The 17,104-nt window shown below is 40.8% G+C and overlaps 2 protein-coding genes and 1 non-coding gene across 19 annotated transcripts in view; 1 reads left to right on the forward strand and 2 right to left on the reverse strand.

The window, feature by feature from the left end:
* Nucleotides 1–17,104, forward strand: part of LOC117231757 (probable Ras GTPase-activating protein) — a 252,226-nt gene that overhangs the window by 172,574 nt on the left and 62,548 nt on the right. The gene's annotated exons all lie outside the window — the stretch shown is intronic.
* Nucleotides 2,814–7,317, reverse strand: LOC117234021. The gene is made up of 4 exons (XM_033494876.1): nt 7,265–7,317; nt 5,864–5,939; nt 4,473–4,678; nt 2,814–4,212 (listed from the first exon to the last, which is right to left on the reverse strand). The coding sequence occupies exons 1-4, from the start codon at nt 7,315–7,317 to the stop codon at nt 2,877–2,879; spliced, it is 1,671 nt and encodes a 556-aa protein (XP_033350767.1). The 3' UTR covers nt 2,814–2,876.
* Nucleotides 9,419–9,540, reverse strand: Trnal-caa. The gene is made up of 2 exons: nt 9,503–9,540; nt 9,419–9,463 (listed from the first exon to the last, which is right to left on the reverse strand). It is a non-coding gene; the product is annotated as a tRNA-Leu (tRNA).

Consider the following 17,104-nt stretch of genomic DNA (forward strand, 5'->3'; position numbering starts at 1 on the left):
TTTAATAGCGAAAATAATGGCTTCGTAGCAGCGCTCTGATTAAGACTCCGCTAAGCTACAGCAAACAGTTATTTCTCTTCGAGAGCAGCTTACGAAATCTTAACACTTCGGATAGCTAAGCATTTTTCCCTCTCCGAACTGAAGAAAAAACATATAAAACAAATACGTGTCTATATAATTTACATTTAAAAATAAGTTGGGATAATTCTCAGTGTCGCGAGATAATCGTACGTATTAGCGACTGATCTACGCGTCGTATATTTTTAGCGCGTTTCTTATATTTTGAAATCGGATCGAATTTTAGCGGGATAATATTTCTACGAACATTATAGCTGTAATTTCGTTTATCGTTCTCTATTTATTAGCATCTGAGTCTGTTGGTAATCAGGCCGGAAAACGACGTGCCTCTTAAAAAGCCCTTCTGTCGGAGGTCTGCGTAATTTTTTCGTTGCCATTAACTCGAGAAGGAATCTAGACTCGATTTACGGTTGCCTTTCAGGCAGAAATTCAAGGTATTTCGGTATCCTGTGTCGCTTGTGCCGGAAATAAAGGAGTATTCTTAGCGGCGCAGTCGTGAATATGTACCGCAGCTTCCGGTACACACGTTCGGTTCATTTGTTTCTTTTAATAACGAGATTTCAACGTGGAAAGAATCACAAAACGCGAATAGCCACAAATGACTCGAGCCACGTCGCATACGAATTAGTCGAAACCTTAACACGAACGTTCGTTCGATCGTAAATATCCACTGGCTTTTGTTTTCTTTAACTCGATACACCACGTGCGCACGTTTTCACAGAAAATTCGTTATTTTCCACCGTTTATGAGAAAGAGAACGAGACATGTTTTCGGTATGCTGGGAAATGGCAATAGTCGTGCGTTTAAGGGCTAATATTTATTTGTCTCGTCTTATCGTTGGAATTTTGTCCGATGGACGATATCGAGTACGTTTGTCGATAAATTCAGTCGGTTCTTTAGCGAAATCGATTGTCCTCTTACCTGTTCGTTCGTAGACGTGGCTTCAGTTCTTCGCAGGTTTCTTTCTGTCAGTTTTCGTCTTTTCGCACTTTTCTCTCGATCTCTTTTGTTCCGCCTCGAGAATCGCGAACCATTGCTCCTTTGATCCACAAAATGAAATAGGTGGTATGGTATCCAAGTGTTCGTAGTACGTATCCCACTTGTTCACGAAATACTCCGCCATGTCGCACTTGGGCCAGGGTTTCGCTCTACACGAAGGACCTTTCACAGATAATTAGCTTTCGACGGCGTTGGAATATAAGATTTACGAAATTAGCGTGTATTTCAGAATTCTATAAAATACGCGATAGATAATATACCGGCACGCGTAGAAAGGAGTTGCTTGGTTGATCGGTTTAAGGAAACTGGATTCGTTTAAGAATGTACGTATACACGAAGGAATCGCGGCTGAACATTATCACGTTGAAAATTCATCTTCTGTATCGTCTGAATCATCTGGTGCCCGGTTGTCTAACTTCGGTCCCCGTTAAAAAAACCGCAATTTAAAATAACGCGCCTCGTAATGGATTTACAATTTGTAATTTATAATTCGTACGATTTTATAATGGTTTTATAATTTTTCACTCGCCGCGAAATCGCGATAACTATAGCTCCGAGTTTGCTCCCTGTTGCACCAGGTGAAAAGTCGTATTTTCAACTAGAAATACGCGCGATATAAAAGTTTCTTCGTCGTTATACAAATTAATTTCGGTTAAAAGTTTCTTTTCTTTCTTTTTTTCCTTTTGAGAAAATAAGTATATTTGCTTATCGTAAATTATTTACCACCGCAGGGAGTACGCGGACAATCGTGTTGTAACCCGTTTCGATGGTAGCAATCGCAATCTATGTAAACTACTCCTGCATACAGTTCCCGAGATTTAATTTTTTTCAAACGGATCTTCGTCGGTTTTTCCAACAATTTCTTCGACTTCGAATCTCCATTTTTTGACCGTGGGTTTGCGCGCTGAACTTGCCGAGACTTTGAAACGTTCTCTACCTAGAAAACATCTCGTCGCATTAAAATCCGCTGTTCGTTATGATTTCTCGTTCGAATGTTACGAGTTTACGATTAAACAAGTAGATTCGCTTAACTAAATGTTCGTTTAATTGGCTATTGCGTAAAAGTTTGAAAATGGGATTCTGGTAATTTCTCAGCCATAAATTCAAATTAGCAGTTCGACGTCGGTATGCTGCCGCGTGCGTGTAGTCTCACCTGCCGCACAATTTTGCAAGGTAAATATGTAAATGGAAAACGCGGCAACGCTTGGAAAAACAAAAAACGTCGTTTCACGTCTGCCGTCGGCAACGCTTGAAAAACGCGAGACGTCGATTCACGCCACCCGACGTCCTCGGCTGTGTTATGTATGGATAATGAATTTCGTAATACTCGTTCGAACGTCGCGAATATCGTAAGGTACGGAATAAACGATTTTATTTTCAACCTTGCTGTAACGAATAAGACGAATAATATCTCGTATATTCGACGCTAAGTATTTCCGAACCTCTTAAATCCATCCAAATTCTCGACATTCCTTGAAAATCTATTAGATCGGCTATCTACGTTACAGTATCTACGCTATAGAGAATGTCCATCTTAATAAGTATGCATTACACAATTTTTCATTAGAAACAATTTTATTAAACGAGTTGCACCGTAAATTACAATTTCACTTGCAAAGCGACTACGTTTTTTCAACGGTTACTGACACTTGTATATCGCACAGACTCGATCAGGACGTGCCCGAACATGTTTTAGGGAAAAATAAAGAAAAGGAATACGAGTGGACCCTGGTTATTCCCTTAAGTTCATCGAAGGCCGACGAAATAAAACCAATCTGTGTGGTTTCGTTGGTTCGTGGTTAGTTGGGACATGCATCGGTTCGTTGCAAACATTGCATTTCTTTTCTTTTTAATTCGAGCACGATGTTTGGAACGGGCAAAGTGCACTGATCCTGAAGACCGTTCCTCTTTGAACGACACGCTTCGTAGCGAATCAATATATTCGGTGGCATATATTCCCTATACCGAGTCAGCAATTCCTCTGACGTAATTCGAGGAACACCCTTCGGCTTTGTACAATCCTCTGCATCGCTTCTAGATACTTCATCCCTCGTTTTGTCCACAACTGTACACGGTACCAAAAGATATTTCTGCGTTTTAACGTCGGTAGAGTCGGTCTGCGATTCTGGATGTTGCTGAAGCGTGCTCGAACACGATTTCGATCTATCCGTAGGCTCGTGCCTACGACCAGAAGCGACAGCGTTGGTACGAGGTTTTCGACAATTTGGCTCGAACGAATTCGAACACGACTTAGGTCTGGGTGTTGGCTGACAGCAATAAGCAGGACAAACTCGTCTTCTCGGCTCCCGTTTCGAGGTATTTGGTTTATCGACGTCAAAGGAATCGAGGCCGTTTCTACGTTTCACTGCCGGCAAATCGCGCTTAATATCGGTGACGTGTTTTTCTTTCGGTTGCTTCGTGCTTGGACAAGTAGCTGCGTAATTCGATGGCGAACATTGGAATTTTAAATCAGGTTCTTCGAAGCCTTTGATCCGAGGACGATCTTCTTCGTCGATGGTATCGGCTGATCGTTGGATTATCCTAGCAGTCGGTCCTTCCTCGCAAGCCTTAGATTCCATGTAACCGTAATAATCTTCGGCCCGTGGAAAAGCGATCATTCGTGTTTCCGGACCACGCTCGTCGATCTTCGTTTCGAGAATACCGTGCGAACACGGTCCCGATTTCTCTGGTGGGCAGATAAAACCCACAGCCGTGGGCCGCTCGCTATCTCGAGGGACGCGCGTCTCGAAACACCTTTTCGCTCCAACGTCCCTGTCGTTTTTCAAGCATTTGGTGATCCTAGCTGTCGCCTGTTTCTTAGACGCGGTACAACCGAAGAACGTCACAGGTGCGTTCCGCTCTTCCACGTTGCAATGGGTGTCTGCCTCCTCGATCGTTGGGCCGTACGCGACTTTGGAATACGGTTTGTCCGGATGTTTGTCGCCTTTTTCGATGTGTAACGTCGTTATCTTATCCGAGCCATTCGCGGACCGATTTTCTGTGGGAACCAAGACGGCTCTAGCGACCGGTCCCTCTGAACATTCGCGGGATTCCAGGCAAAAGGTCATAGGACGTTTCGCTATTGGACACGATTCGTTAGACGTCGTTGAATCTTCTCGAGGGTAAGACGCGATCCTGGAAGAGAAGTTGGTTTACTCGAAGCGAACGAAGGTGTAGAACAAGTTTCGAGTTTAATTTTCCTTTTGCCAAAGTTGCAACGATATAGGAAATTACTTCTCAACGATATAGGAAATTGGCTTCTCTAAAAATGTATCTATTTTTGAGATAGTCGTTCTTCGCAGACGTTCTAGTAAAGATTATGGTAATCAATTCGTTGGTGGAGAATCGTGGGTGGTAATTAATTACAGCTCATTACTACGTTACGTCCTTCCTACCTGGCCGATGGTCCAAATTTTGTCGCTTTCGTCTCGACGAGCAAATTTATCTTCTGGTTGGCTGTACACCGATCCCCGGGAATTTGGACGATATGCGCCACAGGTTGATCACCTTCGAAACGACACTCCAGCAACGTAGATCCCGGTGGATAGCGCGGACAGCAGGTGGGTAGCGTGATTGCTGGATGTTGTTGAACGTCACGACGCTGTAGGAATCGAATTACATACAGCTCGTATCGTCCACTTGTCGTTGCCTCTTTCTTTTTTTCTGGTTGACTTTCGCGAACCATCTTCCACGTTTTTGTCCCAGCCGAGTTACGCTCTCTAAATAGCTCGCGCCAAGCTATTTTCGTACGCGATTTGATAGTTTTCGGCGAATGAACGCGTTGTACGTTTTAGGGAACAAACGAGTTAGAATCTTATAATCGGATTAATCGGATTAATAATCGGATTGTTTTGACTCGATTGTTACAACGATATAGTCATATTCGTTCGATTCTCCAACCTTTCACCTTTTTACGACTATAAAAGTAACGAAACCCGTACTGCGCGAGTTGCGCTAAAATTTCACTACGGATTTCGCATCATACGTCCGTTAAGTATCGATGATTTTTTAAAAAATTGATTTACTATAGATTTATCATACCGATTCTTCCGCCTTTATTTGGTGTTGTTGGATTATAGGTAACGCGTAATATAATTTCGCTCATGTACTTTCGAAATAGAAAGAGTACATGGTTTACTTACGCTTCCTCGCTCTTTCCCGTTGTATGATTTGTAATTTTTAGGATTGCATGGGAAATTTAAAAATAAATTACGATTCGCAATCACGCTTACTTCGCAGAGAAAAGATCGGAAAGAAGCTAACGGTTAATAACGTTTGTCATTTGCATGAAATTGCGTTCAATTTACACAAATAAACGATTATAAGTTCGATAATTATAAATTACCTTATAAAGAATCTTTCGTTCGAAGAAGAACGTAAAAAATGGTATATACGTTGAACGCTGAAATTTAAGTTAATTTAAACATAAAGTAAAGTTCACGCGGAATGGTTTTTTATCTAAATAATTGTTCTTTTTAATTCTTTTCTTTCCCTTTTAATACGGAAAACTTTATAGTGATTGTACTAATCGTGTTTCCTACATTTTGTATTCGAGGAGACTAATTACAAGAAAATACTTGGCGTCGAATATTTATAATTCCCTTAGCACCTATTGTTCGACCGTCTAATCGTTCAAGTAAACAGCTAGATATTAAGATTCGTAAGGTTATCTGTGAAACTCGAAGCGAAAGGTTAAAAATCGATCTAGACTCTTACTACCGTAACTCAAAATTCATCGTTACACGAACGAGATTGATTTTTGTTTTTGCACGAGTGAATTTCTTACCTCGGGAGAAACGGTTTGTAGTTGTTTTTCGATTTCGCTGCAAACGCCTACCAACTGAGAGTCGTCGGTGTTCTTGCTAAAAGGGTAGAGTTCGATATTAAAAAACATGTATTTCGTTTAAAGCATCGTGCGATTAACATCGCGTTGGCAAATAATTCGTTCGCGTAGATGCAAAGGGGTCATGTAATGAAAAATAATGTTTAAACGACAAAGAAGTATCTCTTGTCGTTGTTATTGCGATAGTGCTCGAAGGTACTGTCTTGCTGTTGACAAAAATTCACCGCTGCTTTAGAAACGTAAGTTTCTAAATCCTCTTTGTACGAAATAAATGTCTATATCTATCTTTTAGATTTACCCCTCTGTACATTAACACGCAACTAAGAATCGGTCTGTGTATACAACGGCGGGCCGATGGCTCGATTCCAGAGCATCGATTTGCATTGCTTGCGAATTTCGCATTGCTCGTTGAACTAGTCAGCAGGATTGGCCGTTCATTGATTCAAATCCGAAATAAGCACGCTGGCGAATGTCCAGCCAGCGTATGCAAATCTCTCGGCCACTCCCCTATAAAAAGAAACTTGACGTTATGGTACAGCTGCACCCTTCTACCGCGCATCGTTCTCTCCTTCGTAATTCGAGCCCGTTGCACTTTTCTTTTTGTCAAATTGTATTTTTCGAGTGAACGCGCATTCGGATTCGTTAGAAGCGATCTAATCGCGTTCAAATACTATTCTAAATAAATGTCGCGCGTTGAACGAGTTACATACACGTGTACACGTGTCGCTATTAATACAAAGAAATTTGTATTTACGATATACGTGTACATAGGTAATTTGAATTTCCTAGAATGTTTTGTTATACGTAATTTAAAAAAGAAAAACGTTTACGTTTTACAACAGTCTGTTAGAGTTATTAAGAAAATATTAATAATATTATTCCGTATAAGATGTAACAGAAGTAAAATGTCTCGCATTTTTTAATTACGTTCAGTTTTACTTATATTCTGTAATGTATCGGGGATATCAAATCCATCGAAGAGAGTCCATTCCAAATCGAAGAAAACGGAAATAGAAGATTGCATAAACCACGAATAGTGCGTTAACTTTCAGCGAGCGAAGTCGGTACGATCCATTTCTTTTTTCATTGTTTCTTTACCCGCGTTACATCTGACCGGTTATAGCGACTGATACGTTGGAAATTTTCTATATCACTTTCGCGGATTTAGCACGGAATACCAATGAATAAGCATTCATTTAGTTGGATAAACTTTACGTTTTATCTCTTACGATCAAGGTGAAAGTGATTCTATCTAACAGAATTAAAATAAACGTTATCTCGTTTAAAACGATCATTTGCGAAAATTTACGCAAACTGACTACGATTATGTATTTGGATGCTTACGTTTGAAGAATATTACTTTCTGGCACGCGCATATTCTTTGCAGCAGCCGCCATAATTTTCTTGATTATGTATCCTCTTTATTGGTACGTCAATGAGACTCGAGTGCATACCTCGTACGCTCATAAAAAACACGCATAATTTAAGAATTTTCAATAAAAATGTATGTTTTCACAAAAATTTTAAAGCTTCCACATGTTTCTACCGCCTGAAGCCTGATGCGTAGCAATTCTTTCTTCTGTTTCCGATTCTGCTATTCGTAGCGATTGAAAAATCGAGAATATATTCAAACGGAACACACTGTCTCTTAGTCGGTCATAGTAAAATAATACATATGTATTTCGAGAAGTAGCAATTTCTTACACTGTAAAACGCGTGACGTCTGTCTTTATATTTTCTCGTTAATTCTTATAATGCAGGATAATCCAAACATCTATTCGTTCGTGTTCGATTTTAAGAAATTTTGTTCCATATTACAACTATTTAAACGACATTTGTAATTAACGGCGTGTTAACGTTTCGCAACATATGTATTTGTACACCTTCCACTTGTACATCTTGAATAAGTATAAACGCGTTGTAATAGAGTTTAAAGATAAATAAAGGTTTATTACAGATGTAAAATGTACAACGTGACTCCCGGTGTGCTTATGCAAATAATATAAATCATCGAGCCTTCACTGGTGGCGGTGTTCCCTTTCCAAGCTGGATAAAACGAGGATTGTAAAACGTTGGTGCGACATGCATCTACATACAAAGTTAATCTAATTGAAAATATATGTCGTTTTATCGGATCGTAATTCCTTATCGGGTCTGCCGCAGTCGTGAAAAGATCCTGCAGCGTCGTGGTACCATAAATACCATGGCATACCGCGGTAAAATTAAACACGAGTATTCTTGTTCCAGTTACTAGTATTCGAATATGACCATAGTATTGGAGAACTTACGAAATTTAGACTACGATTCGATACTGTATCTTACAGCCTTAAAGAGAGAGAGAGAGAGAGAGGGTTGTACTAATTACTTCCGAAAATCACCCGCTGGATCAAGAAAACAAAACGGCTAATAATACATCTTGTCCACACATCCATTTACGATTACAAACGTGAATCGTTATCGATTGTCTCTCGAGGATCGCGAAGAAGAAACCAGGTAAATGACCAGACGGAATATCAGCTGGTAGATACGTGTATCGAGGCTACATGCGAGTGCCTATTCAAACAGCAGGACGGGACACTACCTATAGCTATGCGGTTTCGTTACGGTCGAACGGTGGAACGAGTTGAAAACTAACGAACCTTTCTTCCCATGCACCGAACTAGCCCGTAATACCTCGACAGAGGTTCTAGGGTCGATCTGGCGTTGTTTTCAGCTTTGAATCTGACTTATCGCGCAACGTTCGCAGGTACGATGAATCACGATTTTCCGACAATCTACGTGTCTATCCATCACTGCTGATCGTTTGAATCGACTAGATGCAATTCGAAAATCAATATCAAGAGATTGTGGAAAGATGCGTGAATCGGCTGCGGTAACTAATGTATGATCAATTTTGCTGGATTTTTATAATCTACTATTAAATGAAATTTGGATTGCGAGGTGGAGTGCTAAATATCGACGAGATCAAGTTTAACGCTAGTCGCCAGAAATAATAATTCGTTCTTTACAAATACACATACGTTTACCATTCGAGGACATTTGGTTGCTGTTTTTGAGACATTTTGAACGAGTAACGTTACGTTTGTCGCTCAAATATAGATATGCGGTAACACAATTTGTATAAGTTTTATTTGCAAGTATTCTTTGTAGTATTACGAACTAATTTTACATTATCGTATGTAATTTACGATTTAAAAGCATATTATTTGGAAATATTATATTATAGATACGGGCGTTGCCGCGAAGTAAAATAATTACGAATTTAAACGAGATAATTATTTTATTTCAATGATGCTTCGTACAAACATCTATGGACAATTAAACATCATTTCTTCGTTTTTTATGAAATAAAAAAAATTACCACATGCAGCGGGATTTGAACTCGGGATACTCGCCCTACCTACGGTCGAGGAGATCCAACGGTATTTTTATACAAATTTAAGGCAAGTAAGCTGTTTTCTCAATTTTGAAAAGCTTTTTAACAACTTGCAAAAAATCTGTCAGGAGTGGGATTCGAACCCACGCCTCCAGAGGAGACCAGAAGGCACGTGGAGATCAGTTAGTAACTGATAAGGTGAACACCTTGAGTCTGGCGCCTTAGACCGCTCGGCCATCCTGACATGTGGTAACGTCTTTTCATAAAATACGAAACACTGTTCTCGAATCATGTTTTGTAGCTATTTTATGACGCTTTAGTGCTACGATTTTCTCTTTTTAACGGAATATACATAAATAAGGTAGTTCTGTTCCTAGATATATAAAGCATTGGTAAATTCAGCTTTGTAACGAGATATACTATTATTTACATTGTTATTTTCATTTTTAACCTTTTGTTAGAATCTTTGAAAATTTAACTTTTAACAATTAAATTTCCTCGGCATCGGTGAACAATCATCAACGAGCCTTCAACAGGCATGAAACGCAAAACGAATCGCATACGATAGTAGTAGTAGCGCATTGATACAGGATCTCTCGTAGCTTCAACGAGACACCGATAAATTAGTTTCGTATTATCCCCCTGTCCTTGGTATCGCCTTACGACCCCCGGCCGGTAGGTCCTTCCCATCATCGACTACCGTATCTTTTCCCCACGAACTGTCTCGTCGATAAAAACAGCGTGAGCCAACCGACGCGACGCATAAGAAAAAAGAAGAAAAACAAGCGGCGCGACAAAACAGAAAGAGACACACGGATCTACATGGAGCGGCGTCCTTTTTTTTTTATACGCACGACCACCGTTGTCCCTTAATCCGTTGACGACGGCGCGGCGCGGGCGTTGTTTAATCCGCTCGTAAATCTGGCGCTTATTTTCCGCGAGCGAGCGGCGAACGAAGGGAGCGATAGGGGTTAGAATTAAGACAGCGCGAAGTTCATTGCCAACGTTAATAGAATAACGTAATGGAATGCGCGGTGCACTTTGTGTCTTATACGGGTCCTGATAATTACGCGATCCCCGATGTCGTTCACCCCGACGCGGCGCGGCGCGGTGTGGCGTGGCATCGTCGGCTTTTCCATCGTGTTCAACGTCGGCCTTAATTAATCAGCCGAGGAGCAGAGGCTGTCGATGCCGATGGTGAACGAGCTTTGGATCACCTAATAACGATACCGATTCGATGGCATAACGAAACAAAGGGAGTCTTAAAGATACAAATACGCGTCAATGACATAACTTGGAGATTACAAAGCAAAGAGTTATAGTTAATTTAATTACAAATCGAAAGTCGTTTCTTTTAGTAACGTCAGCGTTCGCAATCGATAGTATGATAATCGAAATCGCCCTACATCCCAGAGAGGAAGACTCGAAGAAACACGTCCGAGGTAATGATTAATGTCGCGAAAAGTAATTGCTATCCTGGACAAGCTTAGCCCAGCGATTTATCTTTCGGTCGAATCAATAATACTCGTTCCTTCGTCTCTATCACTGCAAGAGGAAATAAGTTTTGATTTACAACGCAGACACGGTCGAGATCAGGCGGATCGCGTTAGGCTCGCTACTAATTACAGCTTATTGTATCCAAGCACGATGGTTTCGCGGTTTCGCGTCGCGGCTAGCCGCGCGAATCGACCACGATCGATGCCGGAATCGTTAATTAGGATCGTCGAGGGCGGCTCTCGCTTCTTCTTCTCTCAGCTGCTACCGCTAATGACTCGTGGAATTTAGTTACTCGTGCTAAGACACGTGTTTTTACGCGTCTTGCCATTGTTGTTTTTTTCAGGCTGATGGCGTTATTTCGCGGTGTGCGGTATTAAATTTTCTCAGGACGACCAATAGGAGCGGGTAATTAAACGCGAAGTGTCTCGCGCAGCTTCTTGGTGATCCAGATTTGTTTTTAATTGCGGCAAGTTGGCGGTGTCTGTAGATAATATAAACTTCGAGAGTAATATTTGTGTAGGTTTTAAATTAACACGTTCGCTGCGCATCAGATTGTCCTTACTTACGATTGTCTGCTATACTGCTGCCCTTTTGGACTTGTTGTTACTTTCGATCAAAAACGTACACCATAAACGTACGTTAACTCTTTCGTTATTATAATAGCTGTTGGTAAATTTATCGCTGCGCATTAGGTTACGTTCTTTTCATCGATTATGCCGATAAGACACGAGGTTTTGTTAAAGAAATCATATATTAAATTAACACGGTGTGTTCTTCCTCGTTCTTCCGTTAAAATTCATTTTCACTCGTAGCTTCCTCAAATTAAGTATTTCGATCGCTCGTGCCACTTTTTCATACGAACATATTATACGCGTGTGGTCTTGAATGGTGGGCGTCATGTGGGATCAGAGCGATGCGATTAAGCAAGGTTGCGAGCTATATTGAAACCTCGCGTCTCGTAATCTTGGAAATTGAAAGAGGAAATTGTTCAATTCCTTGGAAGAGTGGGTTGCAGTTGTTTCGATGATAGTGATTTTGGCTAATTTGTCTTCGATGGTCTTTGGCCTTGGCACAAAGCGTTCGAGATTCGATTAAATGAACTAACGACAGATTTCGTACTTTGCATTTCACGATTGCAGGTCTTAAACGACGCAGGATGGAAATTTATTCCGATTTATCGATTTATTCGAATTATAATCTTTGATCGTCGCGCTACGTTTGACAGATTTGATAAAACAACGATACGTTTTCTCTTAAATTCGTTGTGCTAAATTTGTTGCGAATGAGAAAAGTGTCATTATTGATAAACGTGACAAAATCTAAAGAAACGTCGAGCGAAATATCGAAAAAGGAACGGGATCGGAGGAAGCTCGGAATGGATGGATGAATCAAGTAACAGCGAAAAACGGCCGAGCCGAGACAAACTCCATCATGCGCAAGGGCTGCCAGCGAGCGAAGAAAAAGAAGGACAAGAAGAAACATCGACGTCGTGGAACGCGAAAGAAAACGGGGCGTCGAGGGGCGCAGGAAGGACGGAAGACGCGGTGCAGAGGGGTCGTAGCGTGTGTCGAATGAAAAAGAATCTCGTGACGCACGTTTTCCTCGCAAACAAGCAGGATCCAGCAGTGTAACGCAGCTCCGTGGCTTTCCTCGTGCACGCGGCGCGGCGATCCATCACGCGTGCGCGTTACGCGCCTCGTACGCATCGTTTGCAAGCGACGAACGCGACCCACGGCGCCGTCCATGGCGATCCTTATCGACCAAGATCCGCGCGGAATCGATCGCTGTTCGTTGTACGAATGTAGAGATACACTCGATGGATGGAAAATTCGAAGCGCGATCGCCCGATCGATCAACGTTCCACGTTGGAATTGGAACGGAATAAGGCGTCGATTGAACGCAATTTCAGCGCGCCTTCTCCGCCATTACCCGACTGCTTGAGAAATCGAGGAAGAATCGTCGATAACGAATTTCACCGAAGATATTAACACTCGTACACTCGTCTAGAATATATGTTATATACACGAGCGATCATTACTAGACCGTTTTATAAGGCGTAAAAAAGCATTCTGTGCTTTTAGTTTTACGCTAATTTCGCTAATTAATATTTCGTTATTTCGGTGTTAGATATCTTGGATATTCTTCCGAAAGACACCGGTGACCGATTGGCTTGAAATTTAAAAGAGGTGGTAGACCCGAAACGTAGAATTTTAGCTTTGGATATTTATTGGTTTCCGAGATAGTAATACAAATTTTTCGATACTATACATTGAATGCTACCTATTTAGACGTTGCTGATACAATCGTCTTTGTTGTATTAGTCGTTGTTCTATAAATACATCCCGAGGCTCCTGTCGCTATTATGTCATCGGCAACGGTTGTGTTAGTAACGTCTGTACAGGCACCGTTGCACGCACGTATAGTACCGAAAGATTTTTATTAATATCTCGAAAAGGAATAAGTGCCCGGATCTAGAATTTTATATTCGAGGTCTACTCCCTTTAAATTTCAAGTAAATTGGCCACCTTTCGCAAGTGCAACCGACATTTTATATCTAATGTCTGCATACGATTCAATACATGTCCTAGATGCAACAAATTTGCCTATGCGCCCACGTAATGCATATCTAAGAATTTTGATTTGAATTCTTTTAATATTCGGATTGATTCGTTCTATAAGCACGCTGCCTGCGATGTTCTATCTACATGGATCGCATGCATATCCCGTAAATAAGTCAGTTTTCAAAATTTTAGACGAAATTTAATATGTAATTAATCACGGAGCGTGTACGAAATCTCAGTCTCGTAAAAAGTTAAGAAAGAAAATTGATTCTTGGGTTTAAAGCTACCCGTCGATTGCCATACAAAGCTAAGAGGGTCAGGATGACGCACGAGGATCGCGCTCTGATATAATTGAAATTTAAGCGACACCCTCTGTTTCCTCGGACTGCACCCACTGGAAACATAGAAGTATGTATAAATAACACCTGTTGGCGAGAAACACGCGAAGGATGACACCTACTGTTCCTGATGAAATTTAAATCGCGGTTGCAACATTCGTTGATTGGACGAGTTTGCGTCAAGAATCGAACATTGATGCTGAATCGATGCCTTGGATCGGGGACAATGGAATTGATAATAATTGAGCGGTTGTTCCGATAACCCAATCGAAGACTACTCGAGCAAGCTAAGTCGTATGTTGCCTTGACGAAATTGAAATTTAAATCATAGCTGCTCGTATTGATGCACGGCACCTACGGTCTGTGATGAAACTTAGAGTTGCAAAATTTGTCGGTTTAACGATACCCGTCGCTCGGATAAAGAACAGTCGTCGACCGTCGGAATTAAAATTTCAACCGTTCGCGCAATTCCAGCTGTCTCGGATTTAATTTACGTAATAATACTATAATATGTGTATAATGATAACGATAATCAGTCACATATTACGTATAGTGTACTTAGGTATATAATTAAAGGTTGATAATCCTAGTGTCGATACAAAAATTTACTACGTTCTTCAGCGAAATATAGTATCATGTAGTATTTTATGGAGAAAGTCGCCGTAAAGTTTACGGTTGCCATAGAAATTGTCCGGCGAAAACGATCGACCTGGTTGAACGTACAATTTTGCAGAAGCGGCTTGGTTTCACCAAACTATTTATGAATTTTTCCTGTTCGCAGAATTACGCTGTTAAATTATCTTTTTTCGCTCACAGGATGGAAATCGTCGTGATAGTAAATCGACGGCGTTTGCTCCAGTTTCGAAAGAGTTCCTGCAGAGCAGGAAACGATTATCGATTGCGATCTTAGGTCCGGTCTGAGTCAGCGATGCTTTGAACGTTGGTAATAGACATGAAAAATTGCTTCGAATATCATCGATGATAACGTTTAAATTTCACATTCAATATTTAATCATTGATACTATTGGATCGTGAGTAACCTCTACAACGATTTCGATTAAGGTAATTTTGATTTGTATTCCTTATTTTACGTGATCAAGTCGCCGTCAACCGCGTACGATATAAAAATCAAATTAAATCTACATCGATTCGGAATAATACCATGTTATATCTATTGGACGACGTTCTTTTAAAAAATTATTCGATCTTGAACCAATATCTAAAGACAGAGGGAAAAATCGTATATTCCTAAGTCAATGTAAATACATGGAAATAAGAAGATAAACGTTTTCTGTGAAAAGTAAAATTAGGTTTTCCTTATTTCAAACGAACGCTACATACATACCTAACAATTTTACATCATTTTGAATTCCTCTGTAACTCGTCGAAGCTGTTAATTCGCTGGAAATCACTAACGCAAGTCTATCAGGATAAAATCATTCGCGTAGACAGTCTTCTATCTTCAGAAAGATATTTCCTGTTTTTAAAAATACCTACTATGATACAGTGGATAGGATGGTACCTTTTCGATACACCGAAGTACTTAATCGCGCTTATCAGCTAGAACGATCAAAGTTCTATAGCGCCGTTTAAGTAAACCAAGAGCGAGAAAGTGATCAAAGGCGAAGTTTAATGTATAATTTTATTTTATTTAACGCGAATTTCATTGGCCTTTAAGCGTAAATATTGGAATTTTTTTGGAAGTAACCGTTCGTTTAGAGGCGTAGAAAAGAAAGTACGAGCTGGACGAGCCTTCGAACAGTGACCATTGAACAGTAATTGACACACGGTATCAACGGCTGGAACGTGACGCGAATTTCATTCTTATAAATCGCAAACGGAATTAGATTCTTGCATTATACGACGGTACGAAGAAAGGTACCGACTCAACTTCTCCTAAATAGAAGCTTGATCGAGTGTAATGGGTTCGAATAACAATGAAATCAAGTTCGATGTAACTTGAAAATCTGAATCCATTTAGCGGCTACATGTTATTTCGTTGAATAAACATCGATTCGAACGTTTGCAATTACCAAATGTGAAATTGGAAACACAAAAAGATACATACCTACGTATTTGTCATTTTGGTTTTTTATTTTTGCAGCATCGTCAGACTTTTCTCTGGTAAAATTTTGGTCTTAAATTAATCGTATTACCTTAAAGCAGATCATAAAAATTAAAATGATAAATAAGAGAATTTCATCTATTCGAAACGATTTAATACTTTACGTGTATGTACACACCGATATGTATGCGCAGTTAATTAATCCTTCTGTCATGTTCTACACCTACGTTTTAATAACAACAAAATATTTTAAAGAATTTTAAGATTTGATTAATCGCATTAATCGTTTTGTGTCAGCACACAGTTTAACATTTCATAATGAATTACCATTAACGCGAGCATACAACCGATGTAACAGATAATTGCACGCGAAACGTATGATATACGTACGATATACGAGTACTTCTCGATGGAATCGACTCTACTCCGATTGTACATAAAAAAAAAATTCGTGTTATCAGCGAAAGGTTAATTATAAAAGTTTGCCCTCCCTCGCTAGATCTCGCGCGGTCACTTTCAATCCGCCATCGAGCGGCCCAGCATTCGGTTATCTTATCTACTGTACCTTTTAAAATTCCCACATCTCTAATTAGTACCGCGAAAGAATCTCGCTAATCGTATACCCGAAGATTCTTTCCATATTGGCTATGCCAAACGGTTGAACAGAATTGGTGCAATTCACTTATACAATATCGTAAATAACATCGTAATTAACACCAGAATATAATATATATAAAGAAAGAATGCCGTGAATGCCATTCTGGACACGGTTGATCCTATCCCATGCCTATCCTTACGCTCGAGCCTACGAGCACGACGCGCGGCGCGGCGCGGCAACGAGTTGTCTCTGGTGTTTGCTCGGTACGGCCGCCAGAGGCGCTGCATGTTACGTTCGGTTTCGCTAGAAGCTCGAACAGATAGTCGTGAAGCCGTCTGCCGTGTGGACGATCGTGCGACGTTGCTCCGCTCGCGTTCATACGTTTCGTTCGTCGTAAACCGTTGTCGATTTTGTGTGTCGCTCGGAAAACAGTGGTTGATGCGCCTGTCCTTGAGAAGAGAAACGAGAGATGCCGCCGTGCTCATCTCGACAGTTGGCGCGCATTCCTCGAACGCGATGACGGCCACGCCGGACCACGAGCGAACCCGATCTGGAAGTCGTGACTCAGATCCTTTTACTTTTCTTCGTATATACCTCGTGCCCGGTCGACCACTTCAAGTCCTTTCTATGCAGGCAATCGCGTTCGACATTCCCGTGCACAGAACAAAACGCAGTTCTCATTTGGGGTCTGTTCTTTTATCGCGCGATTCATTTTGAAACGCACGGTGAGTCTCTCGGTGGTCGTACAT

This window comes from Bombus vosnesenskii, unplaced genomic scaffold (genome assembly GCF_011952255.1).
Source record: "Bombus vosnesenskii isolate JDL3184/JDL3185 unplaced genomic scaffold, Bvos_JDL3184-5_v1.1 scf7180000013262, whole genome shotgun sequence".
NCBI classification, from domain to species: Eukaryota; Metazoa; Arthropoda; class Insecta; order Hymenoptera; family Apidae; genus Bombus; species Bombus vosnesenskii.